At 41.5% G+C, this 26,616-nt stretch overlaps 1 protein-coding gene across 3 annotated transcripts in view; it reads left to right on the top strand.

Annotated features, from left to right (window-relative positions):
- Positions 1-26,616, top strand: part of SACM1L (SAC1 like phosphatidylinositide phosphatase) — a 449,760-nt gene that overhangs the window by 162,618 nt on the left and 260,526 nt on the right. For all 3 annotated transcript variants that reach the window (XM_073549855.1, XM_073549857.1, XM_073549856.1), the window contains one exon: positions 16,237-16,386. In XM_073549855.1, coding sequence (XP_073405956.1) covers positions 16,237-16,386 — 150 coding nt within the window. The remainder of the gene's footprint in view (positions 1-16,236; positions 16,387-26,616) is intronic.

The following is a 26,616-nucleotide window of genomic DNA, read 5'->3' as shown; positions in this document are numbered from 1 at the left end:
CGGCAGCAGGGTGTTTGCGATGGTGTTCCACTGGTCGTAGCGCGCAAGAGGCTGCGAGTGTGAGCGAGAGAGTGTGAGAGAGAGTGTGTGTGTGTGAGAGAGAGTGTGTGGTGCGATTGTGTTCCGCTGGTGGTACCACGCAATAGGTTGGTACCAGCAGCAGCTTCCATATTGAGACACCCATCACTTGGGTGTCCCAATATGGCAGTCGGTGAACTTCCTCCGCTTGGGATTCTGGGATACGATGACATCTGGACAGAACAGGAAATGAAAATATTAAAAGCAATTATATAAATAGACTTTTATATCCTTTTATTGTAAGAACTGTACCTTTTCTATGAAAACTTAGGCTGTGTGCACACGATGCAGATTTGCAGCGGATCCGCAGCGGATTTTACCGTGCAGAAGCGTTGCATATCTGCATTGTCATGTACAGTAGCCTTAAAAGCAATGAAAAAAAAAAACGCTGTGCAGACGCTGAAGATTTTTCCGCGCGGTTTTCCTGTGGTACAAAATCCGCAGCATGTCACTTGTTTTGTGCGGTTTTCCATCTCCCCTGTCACCAAATCCGCAGGGGGGGGGGGAGTCCGCAGTGGAAAACCGCACAAAAACCGCAAGGAAACCGCAGGAAAAATGGAAGAAATACGCAGGAAAAATGCAGGTCATTTGACCTGCGGATTTCTTCCATTCTGCACGGAAAAATCCGCAGGGCTCAAAACTCCGTCTGCACTCAGCCTTAAAACTGTAATACGTTTCAACCTTGTATACTCTAAAAGAACCCATAACCTTAGAGTGTGTGATCCTGGCGATAAGCAGACAGTAGTATTTCCAGGACTCCTCACCCGTATGTTTGGTGAGTGGTGGCAGCGTGTGTGAAGCACGGTCTTTGTCGGGGTGTGATTTATGCTCCCATTGTAGCATAGAACAGAGGTTGCACGCTGGAATGAGTGAAAGGAGATTAACCCTTGCAGACGCAACCCCCAAGTCATAGGCTGAGAAGCGGGTATGTGACATATTGGTGCAGCGATGGGATAGAATTTATTTCTATTAGAGCATTAGTGCATGGTTTAAGCAATTGTTCCCTGTACTAAAGATTTGGTATCCTTGCAAGGAGTGCACCAGTTCTATAAGGTTCAACTTGGTGCTTACTTAGACATACTTGCAAACAGTTACCCTCCCCCATTTTTCTTTTCTATCTTTTATTTTGCAAAAGGCTGTTCATTGATATGGCAGCCCTGTACAAGAAGCAAAGCAAGGAGGCTCTGATCGCTCTCTGTGAGCTGAGAGGAATAGAGACAGCTGACAAATCCAAGGAACTGCTGATGCGCGCCTTGGTCGAGCAGGACATAGAGCAAAATATTGAATTACCTAGCCAAAAAGAGTCCACCTTGGAGCGGCCCAGCGATGCCAGTTCTTGCACCGGTGATACCCTCTGGAGGTGCCAGTAATGCCAGTTCTGAGAAGCCTATGGACTTTACTTTACAAATGACCTTATAATAGCTGTGAACAAGTGATCCCAATCTGCGCCTGCAGCGTATTCTACAGTACTGACTGAGAGAGAGAGGCTGCTGTTGCAGAACGCTAGTTAGAGAGAGAGGAGGTGGAACGCCGGGCTGAGAGGGCTTTCAAGCTTCAGATGGCTCAGAGAGGGGTAATAGTCCTCAGCTAACCCCCTCCCAGGACATAAATCCAAGGAGACCATGTTTGGGAAAACTTCCCTGTGATGGAGAAGGATACGGACTTGGATACTTTTCTTCGGGGGTTTGAAAACACCTGCAGACCATTCTACCCCGTAAGCAGTTGGTGCAGTACTTAACTCAAGGGTTGAAAGGCAAATCCTTGGAAGTTTTTGCTGGCCTCCCACCAGAGCTAGATGGGAACTATAAGGCAATAAAAGTGGCCCTGATCAGGAAGTACAACCTAACTCCAGAAGTGTATCAGAGAAAGTTTCGGAACCTACAATGTGGAACAGCTGACAGCTATGCGGATGTTATAAGCACCTTGAGGACCACGTTCCACCAATGGATCAGGGGACTTTCTGTTAACAGTTTTGAGGACTTAACGGATCTTATGGTCAAGGATCATTTTCTTCATGTGTGCACCATGGTTGTACCACAATTTGTGTGTGATCGAGAGCCACAAACTGCAGGTCAGGCTGCAGAGATTGCAGATTATGTGGCAAACATGCTGCCTGAGGCGCAGAAGTCATCAGGATTCAGCTGGAAAAGGAGGTAAGTCAAACGGGGACCCTTCTCCCTATGCCTATCGATCACCAGTGCTGTCCAAACCCACCTCCTATAGGGTCCCGGAGACTAGACATTCTTTAGGCTATACATTTCGATGCCTCTCTTGCAGCAAAGTGGGGCACAGTGCAGGCTTCCCTGATAGGGAGAATCGCCCAACTATAACCACAAAGCCACCTGAGCCCCCGCCTTCTGTCCTCTTTGTGGCCAGCTTTGTTGTGAGGACCAATGAGAACTGTCAATCTGTCACTGTTGGCAATAAAATTACCATTGGTCTCAGACACTAGAGCAGAGGTAACTCTGGTGCATCCAGAAATGGTAAACCCTGCCGATATATAAGGACCATGGTCTGTGTGTATCTGGACTGAGGGAAGTGGGAAGACCAGAGGCTATTCTCCCAATGTGTTGTTAGGCACAGACTTGGGGAGGATGATGTCCCACTATGTCCCTCCCTTGCAAGTAAATGCTACAGAGAAGGTGGAAGTAAGTGACTCACCTGAGATCCTGTGTGTGGAGGGAAAATGTACCAATGCACCGGAATGTACGTATGTGGCAGCTGTGACCCCAGAGATTAGAGAATTAGTCTCAAATAGAACTGCCAGAAGAAGAGGGCCATACTATGGCCCGGGAGCCTCCTCACATGGCAGACCTACCGAGGTCCCTGATAACTGACCCTGCAGACTCCGCTTCAGACCAGAGACTGGCATTCACACTAGGACAGGGCCTGCTGACTGACAGTCAGAGCTTCCAGGAGACCCTGCTGACCGATGTCAGTCTTGAGAAGCTCAGATTTCTTGCAGACTAACCCCCTACTGCTTCTGACAAAGAGAATGTACTGGGACCAGGGCAGACTGTATAAATAGACTCTTCCCACTGATACTACAGAGCAATTGGGACTGCAAAAAGCGGCTGGTCGTGTCTTATCTATTTAGGGAACAATTATTAAGAATTGCTCATGAAATTACTCTGGCTGGACACCTTGGAGTACAAAAGACTAAAGCTTGGCTCACACAATTTTTATTGGCCCAAGATGGGGATAGAGCCAATTACTGTCGATCCTGTGTAGTTTGTCAGAGTCGGAAAGTCTGGGAATATACAGAAAGACCCATTGATACCACTGACAGTGATGAGCCTTTCCAACGAGTGGCTGTAGATATCATAGGGTCACTTGCAATACCTAGCAACTCTGTCAAAAAGTTCATCCTCACAGTGGTGGACTATGGTACACGATATCTGGAAGCTGTGGCGCTGTCCTCCATCCGAGCGGACAAAGTGAAGGATGCTTTACTGTTTTCTCTCATGTAGGTTTCCCCAGCGAAATGTTAACTGATCAGGGAACCCAATTCATGTCCAATCTGTTGGAAAGCCTCTACGAAAAAATACAAGTGCTGAATTTTGTGGCCAGCGGCTATCATCCCTAAACCAACGGACTCTGAACGTTTTAACGGGACATTAAAACAAATGCTCAAAATGCTGATGGAGACTGAAGGAAGAGACTGGGAGTGGTTCCTGCCTCATATGATGTTTGCATACAGAGAGGTACCCCAGGTGTTTACAGGATTCTCCCCCTTCAAACTGGTTTATGGGAGGAGGGTCAGGGGGCCACTTGATTTGATTCGACTGTTGGGAGGGTGACCCCAAAACTACGAGAGTCTCGGTGGTTGAATATATACTGTGACTCAGGGAAAGAATGCAAAAACTGAGCAACATGGCCCATAAGAACGTGACCCAGGCAAAATCAACCAGAAGGTCTGATATGACCGTAATGCCAGACTGAGGGCCTATGTGGTGGGACAGGAGGTTTGGATGTTGGTCCCTATGTTACAGAATAAATTACAGGCTGCATGGGAAGGACCATACCCTGTACACAACCGGCTAAATGATGTTAACTATGTTGCGACCCTAGATGAACATGCAAAGCATCAGAAAGTACTCCATGTAAATATGTTGAAGGCTCAACATGACAGGGAGACCTGTGTCTTACCTGTCTGTAGCATGCCTGAAGAGGGGGAAGCTGATTTTTTACTAAATGTGTGAGTCCCTGGAGTCAGCAGAGTTTAACCCTGAGCTATTCTACAGTCAGAAGTCTGAGCTGATGGGGGTGCTCAGCAAGTTCACAGAAGTCTTCACAGGGAAGATCGGTATTACTCACTTAGCAACTTGCTATGAGGATACTGGTACTAATCCCCTGGTAAGGAAGTCTGCATACCGGGTGTCAGCAGAGGTGAAAGGCACACATGAAGGAATAGGTAGAGAAGATGCTAAACCTCGGGGTAATACAAAAATCACAGAGTGCCTGTGCCTCGCCTGTGGTTTTTGTCCCAAAAAGGGACCGTACTATCAGGTTCTGTGTAGACTATAAGAAATTAAATCTTCTTACCACATTTGAGGTCTAACCCATCTAGAGGGTAGAAGAGCTGTTTGAGCAGCTAGCTAATGCATCGTACCTCACTTTCATGGGCTTAAGTAGGGGATATTGGCAGACACCCCTAACCTAAGAAGCTCGGGAGAGGTCTGCCTTTATAACGCTATTTGAGCTGTTTGAGTTTCTGGTGATGCCATTTGGTATGAAAAATGCCCCTGCCACCTTCCAGAGGTTGATGTTATGAACAGGTCACCGAGGAGGATGGCAGGAATAGGCTAGGCCACCAGGAGACCAGAGAGGTTGGTCACTTAGCGAATTGCAGACCCCTAATCCTAACAACACAACTAACAGTAGCCGTGGAGCGTGCCTATGATGCCCTAGATGCCTCGACACAACCAGAGAACTAACTAGGCCTAAAGCAAGAAAGGTGAAATCTAAACTGCCCCGGAGTAGAACCCCAAAGAAATAGCCCCCAAACATATATTGTCCGTGAGACCAGATGAAGGACAAACACAGGCAGAAAATAGACTGAGCAAATGATTGGGCCCAAACTGTCTAGATAGGATAGGAAAGGAAAGACACTGTCTGCAATCACGCAAAAACCCTTATAAATCCAACACGACTGATGTACAAAAAACACTGAGGTCTCACGACCTTTTCCCCCACTATATCAGCATTCTGGTGTAAACTGGCAGCAAAGCAAGAGAGACTAATGTAACGGGGGACTGAACAAACTGACGCAAGCTTAAATACTCCCAATCAGTAACCCCAGATTTCCAATCATCATCGTCAGGTGGCAGACCTCTGTCAATCCGGCCAGCTCCACTACCCACAGTAACCACCAAAGGGATCCCTGACTCAGAAGTAAGAGAATTCACATCAGGTTGGTTAATCACTTATTATTATTATTATTATTATTTATTGTTATAGCGCCATTTATTCCATGGCGCTTTACATGTGAGGAGGGGTATACATAAAAACAAGTACAATAATCTTAAACAATACAAGTCATAACTGGTACAGGAGGAGAGAGGACCCTGCCCGCGAGGGCTCACAATCTTCAAGGGATGGGTGATAATACAGTAGGCGAGGGTAGAGCTGGTCGTGCAGCGGTTTGGTCGATCGGTGGTTACTGCAGGTTATAGGCTTGTCGGAAGAGGTGGGTCTTCAGGCTCTTTTTGAAGGTTTCGATGGTAGGTGAGAGTCTGATATGTTGTGGTAGAGAGTTCCAGAGTAGGGGTGATGCGCGAGAGAAATCTTGTATGCGATTGTGGGAAGAGGAGATAAGAGGGGAGTAGAGAAGGAGATCTTGTGAGGATCGGAGGTTGCGTGCAGGAAAGTACCGGGAGACGAGGTCACAGATGTATGGAGGAGACAAGTTGTGGATGGCTTTGTATGTCATGGTTAGGGTTTTGTAATGGAGTCTCTGGGCAATTGGGAGCCAGTGAAGGGATTGACAGAGGGGAGAAGCTGGGGAATAGCGGGGGGACAGGTGGATTAGTCGGGCAGCAGAGTTTAGAATAGATTGGAGGGGTGCGAGAGTGTTTGAGGGGAGGCCACAGAGCATGAGGTTGCAGTAGTCAAGGCGAGAGATGATGAGGGCATGGACTAGGGTTTTTGCAGATTCTTGGGTGAGGAATGAACGGATGCGTGAAATATTTTTGAGTTGAAGTCGGCAGGAAGTGGAAAGGGTTTGGATATGTGGTTTGAAGGAGAGATCAGCGTCAAGGATTACTCCGAGGCAGCGAGCTTGTGGGACTGGGGAGAGTGGGCAGTCATTTACTGTAATTGATAGGTTCGTAGGGGGGGTCACGTGAGATGGGGGAAAGATGATGAATTCTGTTTTGTCCATGTTGAGTTTCAGATATCTAGTGGAAGGGTTGATGGTTTTGGCATTGCTTATCTCAGTGATATAGCCTTTTTTAGTAATTCTTGGGAGGAACACCTTGTATCTTTCTCAGGTGTTACAGAGGCTTAACACTGCAAGTCTTATTGTTAAGCCTGGGAAGTGTCAGGTAGCCATGTGGGATGTACAATACCTCGGACACCGGGTGGGGGGAGGGCCGCTAAAACCTGAACCAGGAAAGGTACAGTTGTGGCCAAAAGTATTGACACCCCTGCAATTCTGTCAGATAATACTCAGTTTCTTCCTGAAAATGATTGCAAACACAAATTCTTTGGTATTATTATCTTCATTTAATTTGTCTTAAATGAAAAAACACAAAAGAGAATGAAGCAAAAAGCAAAACCTTGATCATTAAACACAAAACTCCAAAAATGGGCCAGACAAAAGTATTGGCACCCTCAGCCTAATACTTGGTTGCACAACCTTTCGCCAAAATAACTGTGACCAACCACTTCTGGTAACCATCAATGAGTTTCTTACAATGCTCTGCTGGAATTTTAGACCATTCTTCTTTGGCAAACTGCAACAGGTCCCTGATATTAGAAGGGTGCCTTCTCCAAACTGCCATTTTTAGATCTCTCCACAGGTGTTCTATGGGATTCAGGTCTGGACTCATTGCTGGCCACCTTAGAAGTCTCCAGTGCTTTCTCTCAAACCATTTTCTAGTGCTTTTTGAAGTGTTTTGGGTCATTGTCCTACTGGAAGACCCATGACCTCTGAGGGAGACCCAGCTTTCTCACACTGGGCCCTACATTATGTTGCAAAATTTGTTTGTTGGTTGGTGTGGAATTATATCCAATTTGGCTTTAAGACAATTCTTTTTGTGTTTTTACATTTAAGACAAATTAAATGAAGATAATACCAAAGAATTTTTGTTTGCAATCATTTTCAGGAAGAAACTGAGTATTATCTGACAGAATTGCAGGGGTGTCAATACTTTTGCCCACAGCTGTAGAAGCCATTACAGCCGGGCCCACCCTACAAACCCAGAAGGAGGTACTGTCCTTCCTGGGTACGGCTGGCTATTGTAGGAAGTTTGTGCCAAACTACAGTGCTCTGGCTAAGCCGTTAACTGATCTGACCAGGAAGAGGCTCCCCCAAATTGTTTCACGTACTCCTCAGTTTAAAGAATAATTTTCTGACCTAAAGTCAGCATTGGCTAGTTCACCCGTCCTTCAGGTCCCAGATTTCACTCGCAGGTTTGTAGTGCAGACAGATGCCAGCACCTATGGGCTAGGTGCGTTTCTCAGCCAGGTGAACCAGCAAGGTGAGGAGCGCCCAATTCTCTACCTAAGCAGGAAACTTCTGCCCAGAGAAGTGGCTTATGCCACAATTGAAAAGGAATGTTTAGCAATTGTGTGGACCTTGCAGAAACTTTAACAATACCTCTATGGGTGCAACGTCACATTGATAACATATCATAACGCCCTGAGTTGGCTCAGCAGAGTAGTTTGGGACAACGGGAAATTGCTTAGATGGAGCCTGATATTACAGTAATATGATTCAGCATAAGAAATTGATCACAGCAACCTTGATGGCTTATCTCGCGAAGGGGGGGCAGAACCAGATTTGCGCTCGGGAGCTGACCTGTAAGTCAACCCCTGTGCACGTTCATAATGAGAGAGGTGTAGTGAAAATATGTATTTGTAGGCGATGTATGACCGGCAGTAAATTATCATCGGTTCTTAGGCTGCAGCTGTTCACAAAGGTGAACCTATGCACCTATGTTACCCTGGGCAAAGGCAGCTTTTCTGGTTGCAGAGTCCCTTCCTGAGAACTCAGAGAATTAGAACCTTTTCACACCTCTGATGCCTTTTGAAGGAAAACACCAAATGGCACCTAGTTGCAGCCTGACACTTTCTATTTACTATGGGAAAGAAAGGTTAAGACAAAGTGCATTTAGAAAAAATAATGTATTCATTGGTAAAGTAGCCATGGTCCAGTAACAAACCTGGAATTAGAATATTAACATGAAAGGCTGATCTATAGATCTGGTCTCCAGGCTAAGCCTATAAAGTGGGCCCACCACAAAGAAAGTTTTTCACAGATTGAGGGAAGCCAAGCTGATGTGATCCATTTTCATATTTCCTCCCTCAGGAAACGGAATAACAGACTGCAAAGTTTAGATATTTCTGTAAGTTTCTCCCTTTTGTTATATAACTGTTTTGCATATTTGTATGTCACTTTCTTTCCATATTTTTATATCCTTTTATTGTAAGCAATGTACCTTTTTAAATTAAAGCGTAAAACTGTAATACGTTTAAACCTTGTATACTCTAAAAGAACCCACAACCTTAGAGTGTGTGATCCTGGCGATTGGCAGACAGTAGTAGTAGTATTTCCGGGACTCATCGCCCATATGTTTGGTGCGGGGTGCGTGGTCTGTGTTGGGGTGTGATTTATGCTCCCATTGCAGCACAGAACGGAGGTTGAACGCTGGATTGAGTGAGTGGAGATAGATTAACCCTAGCAGACACAACCCCTAAGTCAAGCGGGTACGTGAAAGAAGTTTTCAAACCACCCCCTTTTCATTGCCTTTTTACCTATTTTGTTAATTACAACCTGTGTTTAGCAATATATTTAATCTTATTTGTGTGTGATGCATCAGCACTAAACAATCTCAGTTGGTGAAGTGAGAATAATATAGGCATAAATTAAATTTATGGGATCAAATAACTAAAAATTGGCACATGCATATGTATTCACCCCTTTTGCTATGAATCCCCTAAAAATATTTATGCCAATTTCCTTCATAAGTCACATTCTTAGTGAAAGGAAGTCCACCTGTTTGCAATCAAGTTTTACATTGTCAGTATATACACACCTTTGCTGAAAGGCTTCCAAGGCTGCAACACCATTAAGCAAGAGTCTCTGCTAACCAAACACCATGAAAACCAAGGAGACTTCCAAACAAAGCAGGGACAAAGTTAAGTACAAGTCAGGATTGGCTTATTAAAAAAATAAAACAGCATCGCAATCGATGAAGATCTCTCCCGCCCCCACTCCCCAGAGCACCATCAAATGGAAAGAACATGACACCACAACAAACCTGCCAAGAGAGGACCGCACACCACAACTCTCAGCTGGGCACTAATCAGAGGCACAGTACAGAGACCAAAGGTAACCCTGAAGAAGCTGCAGAGTTTGGAAGCAGTGACTGGAGTATATGTCCACACAACCCCAATAAGCCATATACTCCATAGAGGTGGCCTTTATGGAACAATGGACCAAAAAAGCCTTTACTTAGAATTTTTTGTTTAGTGTTAGTCTGGTTTTGAGTTTGCCAAAATATATGTTGGTGACTCCTCAAATGTATACTGGAAGCTGCTCTGGTGAGATGAGTCCAATAATTGAGAATCTGATCAGGCTTGAAGATCACTGAGGAAGCCATCTAACTTGAAGGAGCTGGAGCAATTTTTCCTTGAGAAATAGACAAAAATTCCAGTGGAACGCTCATGGAGACTTGTCTAAAGCAACTTGCATCTGTTATTGCCACAAAAGGAGGGTCTTAAAAGTGCTAACTTTAGGGGGAGAGGGAATAGTTATACACACTGAAATTTATGCAACCCCTGGCAAAAATTATGGAATCACCGGACTTGGAGGATGTTCATTCAGTTGTTTAATTTTGTAGAAAAAAAGCAGATCACAGACATGGCACAAAACAAAAGTCAATTCAAATGGCAACTTTCTGGCTTTAAGAAACACTAAAAGAAATCAAGAACAAAAAATGTGGTAGTCAGTAATGGTTACTTTTTTAAACCAAGCAAAAATTATGGAATCACGCAATTCTGAGGAAAAAATTATGGAATCACCCTGTAAATTTTAATTCCCAAAACTAACACCTGCATCAAATTTGATCTGCTCGTTAGTCTGCATCTAAAAAGGAGTGAGCACAGCTTGGAGAGTGGTTGCACCAAGTGGACGGACATGAATCATGGCTCCAACACGAGAGATGTCAATTAAAACAAAGGAGAGGATTATCAAACTCTTAAGAGGGTAAATCATCACGCAATGTTACAAAATTAAACAACTGAATTAACATCCTCCAAGGCCGGTGATGAATTTTTGCCAGGGGTTGTAGTTATGCCAGATTTCGTTTTTTTTATTATGACGCTAACAAAAAAAGGGATAAATACTTTTGCAAACCACTGTACTAAATCTATACACTACAATGCACAAGAAATTAAAATATTGGCCCAGTACACAATTACACAATATATTGGGATAGATATAATACACACACTCCTGAACATTGAAATTGCAACACAAAGAATAAAAAGTCTGGATTTATGGAAATCATAAAATGATTATGCAAGTGATGAAAAACATGCAGACCACATTTTCCAAACATGTCATAAAAGTAGAATGAGCAACAACATGCGGCCTGGTGTTGTGCTGAAAATCGGCTCCTGGGACACTTTCACGTTACTTCATGAAGGTCGCTTTGCTTACGTGATTGCTAGATCAATGCCCAGTTACCTCTGCATTCACGATAAAAGCGGTCAGTTTTACAAATTTTGCTTGATGGTACTACCACTAGCTTAAACCTTGCTAAACTTGTGTTTTGTACAGGTAATTGTGTACTGGTCCAATATTCTCATATTTCTTTTGTGTTGTAAATGTACCAGTGGGTCAGGATTGTGTTTGTCATAATGCAGAGATAATCATGACATTTTGATTACTATAATTTTTGTGTTTAGTCTTCTCTTCGTTATGGTTATACAGTCCATGTTCCCAACGATGCTGGGTCTACATAGTCATTTATACAGAAATGTGATTTCTTCCCTTTTGGTAATGTCACTTTTTCCTCACCACATTATTTTTAATTAGTTTTTTATTTTTTTTTAAAGTATGTGTTTTATATTTGTATAATAAAGTTTATTACAATAATAATTCGTAACTATTTCTTAAGTTTGTAGATGTGTATAAATTTAAAAGGGATCCTATCCATAAAATGCATCTAGTCCAGGAAATGTTTGTTATACAGAGTACTAGTGAAATATCGTTCGATAATGATGTGTGTAATAAGTATCAGGTGGTTTATTGTACCGTATATACTTGTGTATAAGTAGACCCGAGTATAAGCCAAGGCACCTCATTTTGCCATGAAAAACTGGGAAAACGTATTGACTCAAGTATAAGCTGGGTATAAACAAAAGAGAACATTCAGCTCACCCCTGAGATGTAATTCCAAGCACATGAAGGAGCACGGCTTCCTCACTGCTGCACAGCGTCCAAGGCAATAGGAAAAATAGAAGTGGATCCAGCTCACTCACAGGGCTTATTTAAAAATGAGAAAATTTTGATTGGATGATCCTTAAAAAATTCAAAATGACAAAACAGACATCTCAGATGGCACAGCAATGACAGGGGGTGGTGTGTAATGAGACCATACGCGTTTCGAGCAACACGGCTTTTGAACACTGGTTACAAAGTGAAATACAAACAAGGATTAAAATATACTAATGCACTAATGAGGAAGCACAAAACACATGGGAAGGTATAAGGAAACCGACAAGGAATGAACTTTGCTCCATTTGATCACAGATTGGACATTTTCAATACAATTAAAGACATAAATAAATTTATTAGGGACTTGACTGTCAAAAAGCACTTTTGGTCAGAGGAATCCGTAATTACCAGCTCCGCTGAAGTCATTGTTAATGAATTTAAGAATCTTGCATTTTGTGAGCTGCAAGCATTAATTGATCTGAAGGAGTTAAATCCTTCTCAAAATGACACCCTGGTCAACAAAGTAGCTGGTTTTGTTACTAAGAACCCAGAATTCTATCCAGTCCAAAGTAGAACACCTGCAATGGACAAATTCCAAGACATTGTTACTAAAGACCTTAAAAAACTGTGTGACACTGTTCACCCAAAGAAAAAGCCTAATTTAACTGTAGAGGAAAATGACGCCCTGAAAACCCTTATGACAAATAAAAACTTGGTCATTAAGATGTCAGAGAAAGGTGGTTCTGTAGTAGTTTTGATCAGCTGTGATTATGTTGCTGCTATAGAAACTCATTTATAGGATACAAAAAAGTATTTAGCACTGACTAATGACCCCACCTTATTTTTCAGAGACTAAATCAACAAAATTATTTCTGAAGGCTTTACTTTGGGTATTTTTTCCAAAAAAGAAGCTGAACTTTTAACGGTAACATCGCCTGTTATTCCTATCATGCATGCGTTGCCCAAAACACATAAATCTTTGTCACCTATTTCTATCAGACCTAGAGTCTCAGGCATAGGTTCATTAAGTGAGCATCTGGGCGCGTGGCTTGACAGTGCGCTACAGCCATTAGTATATCGCATACCTGGTTTTTTGCAGGATTCACGCAATGTCTTGTGTATGTTTCAAGATTTTCCATGGTCTCATGAATACACCAGGATTCCATGTGACGTCTCCTCACTCTATACCTGCATTCCACAACACATAGCGGGTCTGGCCATCCAACATCATTTAGACAGGTACAGTGTATACACAGCCGAATTAAAGGAATACATAAAATCTACACTCTCTTTTCTACTCCAACATAATTATTTCATGTTCAATGGAAAGTTTTTCCTACAAATTGGTGGAGTGGCAATGGGGGCCAGATTTTCACCGACTGTAGCCAATCTAACTATGGCGTGGTGGGAGGAGTGCTATGTGTACACGTCTTGCAATCCTTTCTCTTCGTCTATAAAATTATATGCCAGGTATATAGATGATCTGAGTATTGTTTGGGCAGGGGAGACTTCAGAGATTAAAAAATTTATTTTTTATTTAAATGATAATAAGTTCAATCTCCATTTCACATGTAATCATCAACGTGAGAAAATCACTTTTTTCGATTTAGAACTTAATGGTATAGATGGCTGTGGTATGGTCAGCAAAACTTACAGGAAATCTCCTGCTGGCAATACAATACTTGAGGCATGCTCTTTTCATCCTTCTCATGTAACCAAGGCAATTCCTGTAGGCGAATTTATTAGAGCAAAAAGAAACTGCAGCTCTGCTGTAGGTTTCCATATTGAGTCTGAAAACATCAAACAGCGCCTCTCCAAACGACTATATCCCAACTGGAGTCTGAGCAGGGCACATATAATTGCTGACAAGAAGGATAGGACAGATTTACTTAATAAAGTAAAAATTCCAACAACAGATAATTCCAACAAGCTTCCAACTTTAGTTTTGACACACAGTTCATATTTTAAGTCTATTTCCCAAATAGTGCAGCGCAACCTACACATTTTATATGATGACCCAGTTATCACAGACATTTTGAAAGATGGTATTAAAATAGTGCCAAGGAAAGCAAAAACCTTAGGAAATGCATTGTCACCTAACTTACATGTAACTTATGATAATTGGCCCACATCACAACCATGGCTATCCCTCAAAGCTTTTTACAAATGCGGTCAGGCTCCGTGTAAAACCTGTATCGTAGCTTTCAAAACCAACCATTTTTTACAACCATGCTCACAGCAAAAAATTCAGTATTAAGAGCTTCCTAAACTGTAACCGTGACCATGTGGTATATATTATGGAATGTTCGATTTGCAACCTTAAATACGTTGGTTCTACCATCCGTAAGCTCAAGACAAGAATCAGAGAACATCTTTATGACATTGAGGAGTCCACTGCCAGAAATATGTCACATGTATCCAAACACTTTATTGAGTGTCATAATCGCAGCAAAACAGGCTTACGAGTTTATGCTATCGATCGTATACCCAAACATATCCGAGGCGGCAATCACACTGATGCGGTACGTAACAAAGAAGCATACTGGATTTTTTTACTGAGTACATATGCCCCCACAGGGTTAAATCTCAGACGAGAAGTTATGCTAAATTATTAGGAAGAGAAAAGGAAGAGAAAAGGAGAGGAGGGAAGAAAGTAGAAAATATATATATATTTGTTTTAATTTTCAAAAAATGTTTGTTGTTTTTTTTTTGCTAATACAAAATGGTTGTTTCCTATTGTGAAGAATTTAGTATTGATGCATTTACAGGTTATTATTCTTCTCCCCTTTTTGGTGATTTTTTTCCACTTCAAATTATATACATACATTTTTCTGATACATATCAAGTATATTTTGAATTTTTTATAACATATCTTTACTTGTCTTTTAATCGTTTACTGCGCTGCTTGCAATTGTGCACCTAGCCCTTTGTCATTATCTGTTTCCTTATACCTTCCCATGTGTTTTGTGTTTCCTCATTAGTGCATTAGTATATTTTAATCCTTGTTTGTATTTCACTTTGTAACCAGTGTTCAAGAGCCGTGTTGCTCGAAACACGTATGGTCTCATTACACATCACCCCCTGTCATTGCTGTGCCATCTGAGATGTCTGTTTTGTCATTTTGAATTTTTTAAGGATCATCCAATAAAAAATTTCTAATTTTTAAATTAGCCCTGTGAGTGAGCTGGATCCACTTCTATTTTTCCTATAAGCTGGGTATGCATTGTCCCCTAATCCCTATTCTCGTATGCACGGCTCCTCATCCCTGTCCTTGTGTGCATGGTTCCTCATCCCTGTCCTGGTATGCATGGTGCATCATCCCTATTGTATGCATGGGCCCCCCATGAGAAAAACATAAAAATGAAAAAAAAAAACCCTCCTACTCACCTTCCCTGTGCACCCTCGCAGCATCCTATTTCGGCTTCCAGCCGCTCCTGTTACCAAGCGATCACGTGGTGTCCCCGCTAATTAAGGTAATAAATATTCACCTATCTCCACTCAGCTGGGACATGTGATCGGCCGGTCGCAGGAGCTGCTTGCAGCGGAACAAGATTCTGGTGCTCGGGAGGATTCTGAGGGCGCACAGGAAAGGTAAGTAGGAGGTTTTTTATTTTCATAGCTGCTGGAAGCCGGAGGCTGTGGCTGTAACTGTGCGTGCGCTATAAGTAAAATGAATATTCAATGCCAGTGCAGTGAATATAGATTTCTCTTGAGCAGCGGGCACAGTTACCGCCGCAGCTGCCGGCTCCTACCTCTTGTGACCAGCTGCTCCGCCGCTCCCTGTCCCCCGCTGGCTACTTGGACAATGACTCATGTATAAGCCGAGGGGGGTGTTTTCAGCACAAAAAAGTGCTGAAAACTTGGCTTATACAAGAGTATATACGGTATTCAATTAAAAAAGGGTTTTCCTCCTAATTGCTGCATATGCATTTACCAGGTTACCTGGAACTGTTTCTAAGATATTGTTGGTCCCTCTTGTGGTGTTGTAGCGTTCTTTAGCAATTCACAGGACTGTGGAGTTGGTAACCCAAACCGCCGACTCGACTCCTCAATTTCCATGACACCGACTCTGTCTCCACCAAAATGGCTCCGACTTTGACTCCACGACTCCGACAGGGCTGTGGAATCGGTAAGCCGAAGCTGTGACTTCTCAATTTCCATGGCTCTGACTCCACAGCCCTGGCATTTCGCATTGATTTTTTTTTTATTTGAGTTGTATTTGGTTACCACATTAAAGATGTCTGTAATACTCATTAGAAACTCCTCTGCTCTTGACCACAAATAAATGACCGATTTTAGTTCCATGAAAATATTATAAAATCTGCATAATTTTTTATTGTACTAGGACCAATACCGCCATACTACTAGTTTTAGTAAAATTGTGTTGACAGGTTCTCTTTAAGGTACAGTCACCTTTTTTCAATATTTTTTGTTGGTGTTTTTACTTTTATATAGGGGAGAAAACTGTTAACATGAATTTCCTTCAACAGTTACAGGATAATAAAGGGTTCCTTTCCATGATCAACCATGTTCTCAGTGTTGATGGATTATACTTCTCCACTTCTTATGATCTTACCCATACCCTGCAAAGATTGTCCAACACAAGTCCAGAATTTCAAGAAATGAGTCTACTAGAAAGGGTGAGAAAAACACCTCTAAATTACTTTTAGTGTATTTCTTTCTAAGAGTTATGTACAGTGTTGTGAGATTAACCTGATGTATTTAATTGCCACTTTATTCCAGTAGAAGCTGTCATATTTTAGGTTTTCTTTTTAATATAGCAACAGCATGGGGAATTTAAAAAAAAAAAAAAATAATAAAGATGGAAAGAAAACCTGTTTAAAATTTGCAAAAAAATAAAAAAAAAAATAGACCTGACACTCATGCGGCGCCCAGCAAGGAGAAGCTGTCAAGTGCCCATTTGTAACTAGTCATCCTAGTTATCTTATTAGGAGTCCTCTTCTTTTTTTTTTTTTTTTTTTTTTTTTTATAGTACATTTTCTTTAAATGCCAGACCATTTCATAGTGAAACATAGGTATTTGTGATAATCAAGCTGTTTCTGGCCCATGCTGTCCTTGGTTTCGGGAAAATGTATCAGATGGCAGTTTGCCTTTATCGTTGGCATATAGAGAACAATAGTAACCCTGAATTTTCTGCACTGCTTGAGATATATTGGATGTGTTTTGGGCACGCTTTCTTGTTTCACATCTGTCTGTGGAGTTTAACCCCTTAGCGACCGCTTATCTGTACTAAAACCACAGCGCCACTAATTCACGGCGCTGTGGAGAAAGTGAATAGCGCCCCCCAGTGTTGGATTTTCTCCGGGGTCTCGGCTGCCGGGGGTAGCCGAGACCCCAGAGAACATGAATTGGTCGGTTTTTACCAACCCCGCTTTTGCAATCGCCGTTATTAACCCTATAACAGCGACCGCAAAAAAAAAAAAGTTGCGATTTTACATTTAATTTCTCTTTCCTCTGATGTGATCGCACATCAGAGGAGAGAGAGGGTCCCCGATCCCCCCCCCGGTACCTCTCTGTGGTCCTCTGTCCCCTCCCGGTGGTCCTGCGCCCCGCTGATGTCCTCCGGTGGGCGCCACCATCTTGGATCCGGGGAAAATGGCGGGCGCATGCGCAGTGCGCCCACCGGGAATCTGCCAGCTCCGGCTGGCAGATTCTATTCATTCATTTTGATCACGATGATAAACTATCATTGTGATCAAAATAAACAAAATAGTACATAACCCCCCCCGTTTATCACCCCCTTAGTTAGGCCAACATAACGAAATAATGAAAATATTTTTTTTTTTCAGTTTTCCATTATGGTTAGGGCTAGGGTTAGGGTTAGGGTTGGGCTAGGGTTAGGTTAGGGTTAGGGTTGGGGCTAGGGCTCGGGTTAGGGCTAGGGTTAGAATTAGGGCGAACTAGGTTTAGGGTTAGGATTAGGGTTGGGATTAAGGTTAGGTTTGGGGTTAGGGGTGTGTTGGGGTTAGGGTTGGAGCAAGAATTGAGGGGTTTCCACTATTTACCAACTTTGGAGGTCTAAAAATTGGGTCTAAAAAATCACTTTTGTGGAAATAAAAAAGACTTTATTTTCACGGCTCTGCGTTTATAAACTTCTGTGAAGCGCTTGGGGGTTCAAAGTGCTCACCACACATCTAGATAAGTTCCTTATGGGGTCTAATTTCCAAAATGAGGTCACTTGTGGGGGGTTTCCACAGTTTAGGCCCATCAGGGGCTCTGCAAACGCAACATGATGCCCGCAGACCATTCCAAAATGGCACTCCTTCCCTTCCAAACTCTCCCATGCGCCCAAACAGTGGTTGCCCCCCATATAAGGGGTATCCGCGTACTCAGGAGAAATCACACAATAACTGTGGGGGTATGATTTCTCCTGTTACCCTTGTAAAAATAAAAATTTGGGGGCGAAAAGATCATTTTTGTGGAAAAAAATGGATTTCTTATTTTCACGGCTCTACTTTATAAACTTCTGTGAAGCACTTGAAGGTTCAAAGTGCTCACCACACATCTAGATAAGTTCCTTGGTGGGTCTAGTTTCCAAAATAGGGTCATTTGTTGGAGGTTTTTACTGTTTAGGCACATTAAGGGCTCTCCGAACGCAACATGGCCTCCGATTTCAATTCCAGTCAATTCTGCGTTGAAAAAGTCAAAAGGCGCTCCATCCCTTGCGAGCTCTGCCGTGTGCTGAAAAAGTGGTTTACCCCCACATATGGGGTATCGGCGTATTCAGGAGAAATTGTACAACAAATTTTGTGGTTGATTTTCTCTTTTAACACTTCTGAAAAAAAAAAAAATTGGTTCTGAAGTAAATTTTTTGCAAAAAAAAGTTAAATGTTAATTTTTTCCTTCCACATTGCTTTAGCTCCTGTGAAGCACGTAAAGGGTTAATAAACTTCTTGAATGTGGTTTTGAGCACCTTGAGGGGTCTAGTTTTTAGAATGGTGCCACTTTTGGGTATTTTCTGTCATGTACACCCCTCAAAATGACTTTAAATATGACGTGGTCCCTAAAAAAAATGGTTTTGCAAATTTTGTTGTAAAAATTAGAAATCGCTGGTCAACTTTTAACCCTTATAACTTCCTAATAAAAAAAAAATGTTGCTTCCAAAATTGTGGTGATGTAAAGTAGACATGTGGGAAATGTTACTTATTAAGAAATTTAAGGGCATAAAAATTTTAAGCTTTAAAATTGCAAAATTTCTGTTTTTTTCATAAATAAACACAAGACTTATCGAAGAAATTTTACCACTAACATCAGAATCAGCGGGATCCATTAAAGCGTTCCAGAGTTTTAACCTCATAAAGGGACAGTGGTCAGAATTATAAAAATTGGCCTAGTCATTAAGCTGCAAACTGGCTCTGTCGCTAAGGGGTTAAACAGTTATGTACGTGGAGTAATGTTTACTGGATAAATACCTACATTGCCTTACTTGCTTAGAAAATGTCCCTGGAGCTCTTCCAACTCATTTTATACAATACATTTACATCCCGATTCATTAAGACCAGTGTTTTGCTGCTTGCCAGTTTTAATGAACAGTCAGTGTAATTCATTAAAAGTCTCTTGTTACTTCATGAATTTGGCTCATCAGACAAGTGCACCACCATCAGAATTTCTGACAACCTTTTCAGCACCACTGTCCCGTAAGGTCTGATGCATTAGCCACATGCTCTGCCCATTTTATCAGACCTGGCAGGGACTACATTTTTGTGGTTTCCTTTTTTGATCTTCATTGGAACTGTATACTTCTTTTTACTAATAAAATCTTCAGTACTCTTAATAAGGAGTATCCAGTTGAAGGGAACCTGTCAGCAGGAATGTACACAGTAACCTACAGACAGTGTCAGGTCGGCGCCATATCTTTTACTCAAAGCTGAATATAAAGATTAAACAACAACCACAAGACTGATTCCATCACCCAAAGTATCATTTTAATCAGTATATCTACTTACCTGACACAATCCTGCTGACAGGTTCCCTTGAAGAGAACCCATTTTTCCAATTCTTTGCAAGCACATTCTAGTGTGTGGGGGAAATCACTCATGGGATCTCCGTTTAATATTCTATCATGCTTATTGTTCTAGCTACCAGTGCGGTCTTCGGTCTTCTAATCCATATTTTCATATCAAAAAGGAAAAATAACCTTTGCGTAATTTAGAATAATCTCCAAGCATTACCCAGAAATATGATACAACCAGAAAAAGTATAAAGAAATATTTGCTAGTCTTCAGTCTTAACACCTTTACCCCCAAGGGTGGTTTGCACGTTCATGACCAGGCCAATTTTTACAATTCTGACCACTGTCCCTTTATGAGGTAATAACTCTGGAACGCTTCCATGGATCCTGGTGATTCTGACAATGTTTTCTCGTGACATATTGTACTTCATGTTGGTGGTAAAATTTCATTGATATAACTTGCGTTTATTTGTGGAAAAAAAAAACAAAACAGAAACTTGACAAATTTTGAAAATTTTATGCCCTTAAATCACAGAGATATGTCACACAAAACACTTAATAAATAACATTTCCCATATGTTTACTTTACATCAGCACAATTTTGGAACCAAAATTTTTTTTTTGTTAGGAAGTTATAAGGGTTAAAAGTTGACCAGCGATTTCTCATTTTTGCAACACCATTTTATTTTTACGGACCACATCACATTTGAAGTCACTTTGAGGGGTCTATATGATAGAAAATACCCAAAAGTGACACCATTCTAAAAATTACACCCCTCAAGGTGCTCAAAACCACATTCAAGGAGTTTATTAACCCTTCAGGTGCTTCACAGGAATTTTTTGAGTGTTTTAAAAAAAAAATGAGCATACTTTAAAAAAAAATGAGCATACTTTTTTTCGCAAAATTACTTCAGGTCCAATTTTTTTTTTATTTTACCAAAGGTATCAGGAGAAATTGGACTGCAAAAGTTATTGTGCAATTTGTCCCGTGTATGCCACCTGATATGTGGGGGTGAACCACTGTTTCGGTGCATGGCAGAGCTCAGAAGGGAAGGAGCACAGTTTGACTTTTTTCAATGCAAAATTGGCTGGAATTCAAATCGGACACCATGTCACGTTTGGAGAGCCCCTGATGTGCCTAAACAGTGGAAATCCCCCCACAAGTGACCACATTCTGGAAACTAGACCCCCCAAGGAACTTATCTAGATGTGTGGTGAGCACTTTGAACCCCCCAGTGCGTCACAGGAATTTATAACGCCTGGACTTGAAAATAAAAAAAATCATATTTTTTCCACAAATGTTATCTTTTTGTCCCCATTTTTTTATTTTGCCAAGGGTAACAGGAGAAATTGGACCCCAAAAGTTGTCCAATTTGTCTTGAATACTCTGATACCCCATATGTGGGAGAAAACTACTGTATGGACACACGTCAGGGCTCGGAAGGGAAGTAGTGATATTTTGGAATGCAGACTTTGATGGAATGGTCTGCGGGTGTCATGTCGCGTTTGGAGAGTCCCTGATGTGCCTAAACTGCTGAAACTCCCCACAAGTGACACCATTTTGAAAACTAGTCCCCCCCCCCCAAGGAACTTATCTAGATGTGTGGTGAGCACTTTGAACCCCCAAGTGCTTAACAGAAGTTTATAACGCAGAGATGTGAAAATAAAAAAATCATATTTTTTTTTCCACATAAATGATATTTTTGCCCCCAATTTTTTATTTTCCTAGGGGTAACAGGAGAAATTGGACCCAAAAGTTGTTTTCAATTTGTCCTGAGTAGGCTGATACCCCATATGTGGGGGTAAAACACTGTTTGGGCGCATGGCAGAGCTTGGAAGGGAAGGAGCACCGTTTGACTTTTTCAACGCAGAATTGGCTGAAATTGAGATCAGACGCCATGTTGCGTTGGAGAGCACCTTATGTTCCTAAACAGTGTGGAAACCCCCCCAATTCTAACGCCATCCCTAATCCCAACACAACCCTTACCCTAATCTCAGCCCTAACCCTAGCCCTAACCCTTGCCCTTATCCTAACCCTAATGGGAAAATGGAAATATAGAATTTTTTTTTTTAAATTTTATTATTATTCCCTAACTAAGGGGGTGATAAAGGGGGGTTTGATTTACTATTTTATAGCAGGCTTTTTATGTTTGGCAGCTGTCATGCTAAAAGACATTTTTTATTGTAAAAATAGTTTTTGCATCACCACATTTTGAGAGCTATAATTTTTCTATATTTTGACCCACCGAGTCATGTGAGGTCTTATTTTTTGCGGGACGAGTTGACGTTTTTATTGGTACCATTTTCAGGCACGTGACATTCTTTTATCGCTTTTTTTTCCGATTTTTGGGATGCAGAATGAACAAAAACCAGCATTTCATGAATTTTTTTTCGGGGGGGGTGCACCATTTCGCATGTGGTAAAATTGATAAAGCGGTTTTGTTCTTCGTGTCAGTACGATTACAGCGATACCTCATTTGTCTTTTTTATGTTTTGGCACTTTTATGCAATGAAAACAATTTTATATAAAAAATAATTATTTTTGCATTGCTTTATTCTGCGAGCTATAACTTTTTAAAATTTTTTTTACTGATGACGCTGTATGGCGGCTTGCTTTTTGCTGGACCAGATGACGTTTTCAGCTGTACCATGGTTATTTATATGCGTCTTTTTGATTGCGCGTTATTGCACTTTTTGTTCGGTGGTATGATAATAAAGCATTGTTTTTTGCTTTGTTTTTTATTTTTATTTTTTAAGGGGTTCACTAAAGGGGTTAACTAATAGGACAGTTTTATAGGTTGGGTCGTTACGGATGCGGCGATACTAAATATCTGTACCTTTTTATTGTTTGTTTTTTTTATTTCCAAAAAATTAATTTATTATGGAATTTTTTTTATTTAGCGATTTATTTATTTATTTTTTTTTTATAAATTATTTTTACTTTTTAAAAAAATTTTTTTTTTTTACTTTATCACATTGTCCCAGGGGGGACAATACTGTCAGGTGTCAGATCGCTGATCTGACATGTCACACAGCGCTGTGTCAGATCAGCGATCTGACAGGCGCTGCAGCAGGCTTCCTCGTGCCTGCTCTCTGCAGGCACTGAGCAAGCCATCTCCCTGCAGGCCCCTGAAGGCCCCCGCAGCCATATTGCATCCGGGGACCTGCAGGGAAGGAGGCCCCCAGAGCAGCGCAGCACATCGCGGGGGTCTCAGGGAAGAGGCCCCTCAGCACAGCGCTGTGCTGGGGGTCTCAGGGAAGCACGGAGTGAGCCTCCTCCCTGCCGATGCTTCTCTAAACCCCTGGTACACTGCGATCGTGTTTGATCGCAGTGTGCCATGGGCTTTCGTGTCGGGGGCGGTCCGTGACTGCCCCTGTCACGTAATGCCGGGTGTCAGCTGTGATAATGACATCTATCTAATTACCAGAAGGAGGGGGCTTCCTCTTTAATCCCATTGTTGCCATCGCAACTGGATTGTGGTAAGCCGATAGTTGCTATGGAGACCCAAGCCCAAGTAATGTCCTTGAGATCTGCCAGCTACAGTAGCCTGAGAGGCCCAGTCATAAGCAGAATCTAGCAGACATGTAAAACTGACATGTCTTATGCAGTATAATACCTTAGCATTGAAGTGTAGGGATGAGCAAACCCAAACTGTAAAGTTCGTGGTTCGTGCCTGACACCTAGTGTGTGGTGCCAAACTCCAAACAGACTTTCCTTTTACAGTTCAGTGCAGTATACATTTTGTTGAAAGGCTGCAGCTTTTCAATCAACAAGCGTTTAGGCTTTGGACAGTTACGGAGCCATGACAAATATTGGCATGGCTGTGATTGGCCGGCATAACAAGTGACCTCGCTGGATGTCGTGGGGAACCACAGTGGCTTACGTCGCAGCTGCAAAATTTTTTTTTTTTTCTTGTTTTATAACAAATGGGTGAACCAGGGAATGTGTGTGTCTGTCTGTCTTTTATTCGAATAAATTTTTCGGATGTGTAGTTTTATATTTAAATACGGGGTTAGTAATGGTGGTGTCTGATACACTACTCCATTACTAACCCCTGAGCTTGATGTCAGCTGACATTACATAGCTAACATCAACTCCCAAAAACTTTTAACCCGATTGCCACCACACCAGAGCAATTGGCAAGAGCTGAGGCTAAGTGCCAGAATTGGTGCATCTAATGGATGCACCATATCTGGGGTGGTTCAGGGCTGGTCTTATTAGACTGGGTAGGGGCCAATATCAATGGACTTTTCCCAGCCTTGCTATCAGCCTCCAACTGTTTGCTTTGCCTTAGCTTATTTGTAAAAATAAGTGGCCTCGTTTTTTTTTTTTTTTAAATAATGTGCAAAGGCGAATCAGACAGATGGAGTTGATATCAATACGCAGGGAAGGTCCATGGATATTGGTCCTTTCCCAGCAAAATAAGACCAACCCACTGCTTTCCCTTGGCTGGTAATTTATCCCCTTCACCCCCCAAGCCTGTTCCGACTTTCACGACCAGGCCAAATTTTACAATTCTGACCAGTGTCATTTTACGTGGTACTAACTCTGGAATGCTTCAATGGATCCCATTGATTCTGAGATTTTTTTTTCCGGACCGACTGTACTTCATGTTAGTGGTAAAATTTGATCGATATAACTTGGGTTTTAGCTGTGCAAAAATTGAAAATATAGAAAATTTAAAAATTCTCAAACTTTTAATATTTATGCCTTTAGACCTGAGAATCATGTCACACAAAATGGTTAACATTCCTACATGTCTACTTTACATCAGAACAAATTTTGAAACTTAACTTTTTTTGTTAGTAAGTTAGAAGGGTTGAAATTTCGCCAGCAATTTTTCATTTCCCAAATAAAATTTACAAAACATTTTGTTTATTTTTTTTAAAGGGACCACATCACATTTGAAGTGACTTTGAGGTGCATATATGACAAAATAACCCAGAATTGACACAGTTCCCTTCCAACTCTACCGTTCTATGATTGGCATACTTGGAGAAATTGCACAACAAACTTTGAGTTCCTTTTACTACTTTTAACCATGTGAAAATAAAAAAAAACTGAGGGTAAAAAATTTTTTGGTGGATAAAATTTGATTATTTTGTTTTCACTGCTCTGATCTTCTATGAAGCACCTGTGGCTCAAAAAGAATCACATTAAGGTCATGGAGTGGCCTAGCCAGTCTCCAGACCTTAATCCCATAGAAAACCTATGGAGGGAGTTGAAGCTCCGAGTTTCCAAGCAACAGCCTCAAAATCTTAAAGATTTTAGAGATGATCTGCAAAGAGGAGTGGACCAAAATTCCTCCTGACATGTGCGCAAACCTCATCTTCAACCACAAAAAGTGTGACTGCTGTGCTTGCCAGAAAGGGTTTTGCCACCAAGAATTAAGTCTTGTTTGCCAGAGGGAGCAAATACTTATCTCACTGCAAAATGCAAATAAATTTATATAAGTTATACGAGTTACAATGTGATTTTCTGGATTTTATTTTTGATAATTTTAGCATTGCGCTATAGGATAACTTACCCTTAAAATTTTAGACTGTTCATGTCTGTTAGTGGGCAAACTTGCAAAATAAGCAAGGGATTAAATAATTATTTACCCCATTGTATGTCAAAGCCAACAACCATAAGCGAAACAGACTTGTGGCTTATTAGATAAATGTCTGATCGTATATCTTCAACTAAACTGCCATCCTAGAGAGAGGTTATGTCACTGTTATACTACTACAAGAAATGGTCTAAACAGACAGTTTGTGATGCAGCTCGTTTAGCAGATAACGAGTTCTTCATGTCTGGGCAAAGGCGGGTATACCCACGAGACTTAAAAAACATGTGGTTGAAAAAATGGAAGGTCTCTTCAAAAAATGTCAAGCTGAAGAAAAACCAAGAAAAGAAAACTAAACGTTCTGAAAAGGAGGAAGAATGGAACACAGGTTTAGACAACTTGTTTGATATTGCGCATGCTAGGGCTATGGATATGACAATAATGCCGAAAAACAAGGTTTTTTTTTTTTTTTTATGCTCCGATACAAACTGGATACCACGGAAAAATAGAAAGTGTTGATAATAAGTTTGAGGGAAAAAAACAAGAAATTTTGAGGAAAGAGGAGGAAATTACAAGAAAAGATTCAAGAGACAAGTAAACTGGCATTTTGACTTTTTTTTTCTCTCAGTACGTCGTTTAGTGATGGGGTTAATTTTTTTTTATATTGATCGGGCGATTCTGAACATGGCAATACCAAATGTGTATCCCACTTTCCAACAAATCAGACATCAAGAGGTAGTCAGAGTGGCCACATCCCTGGCTTCCTGCTGATGTTCAATATGTCCGAGGTGGGGGCAGTGATGTCAGCACTGACTGGGCGCTTGGCTTGGGTTACGTAACCAATTTCTTGTGAACCCTGGGAATGGGAGTGCCGACGCTACTGGAATTATGCCGGCACGGTAGGTGACAAAGTGTTAATGGAGCCAGATGTGAGAAATGAGAAGACGTTGTCCTAGAGGACAGCTCCCTTTTAAAGGAATCTGTCTTCAGGTTTTGCTATGAAATATGAGAGCACCATAATGTAGGAGCGGAGACCTGGATTACAGTGATGCGGGCTGTGTTGCTGTTTCAATGTAGTTAGTTTTTTATCAACAGGAGATTACTACAGGACTACTAAAGTCTTGCCTGAGAGACAAAAGGACGCCCAACACGCTATACAAAGAGATAGGCGGTAGCCTGTACATATAAACCGCCATTACAATAAGAATTCTACTCCATACGTACTTGAGGCAAAGAGAGAAAAAGGAGTAATGGATTCAGAAGTTAGTAAAAAAGTACAAAAGTTTTTATTTGGCACACAAGATAATAATAAATGCAGTGCTACTGATAATGGCCGTAAGTTATCTCCG

This window comes from Dendrobates tinctorius, unplaced genomic scaffold, assembly GCF_039654945.1.
Source record: "Dendrobates tinctorius isolate UK_male_01 unplaced genomic scaffold, ASM3965494v1 ptg000162l, whole genome shotgun sequence".
Classification (NCBI taxonomy): domain Eukaryota; kingdom Metazoa; phylum Chordata; class Amphibia; order Anura; family Dendrobatidae; genus Dendrobates; species Dendrobates tinctorius.
Note: the sequence above shows the minus strand (reverse complement) of the source record. Positions and strands in the feature narration are given on the sequence as shown.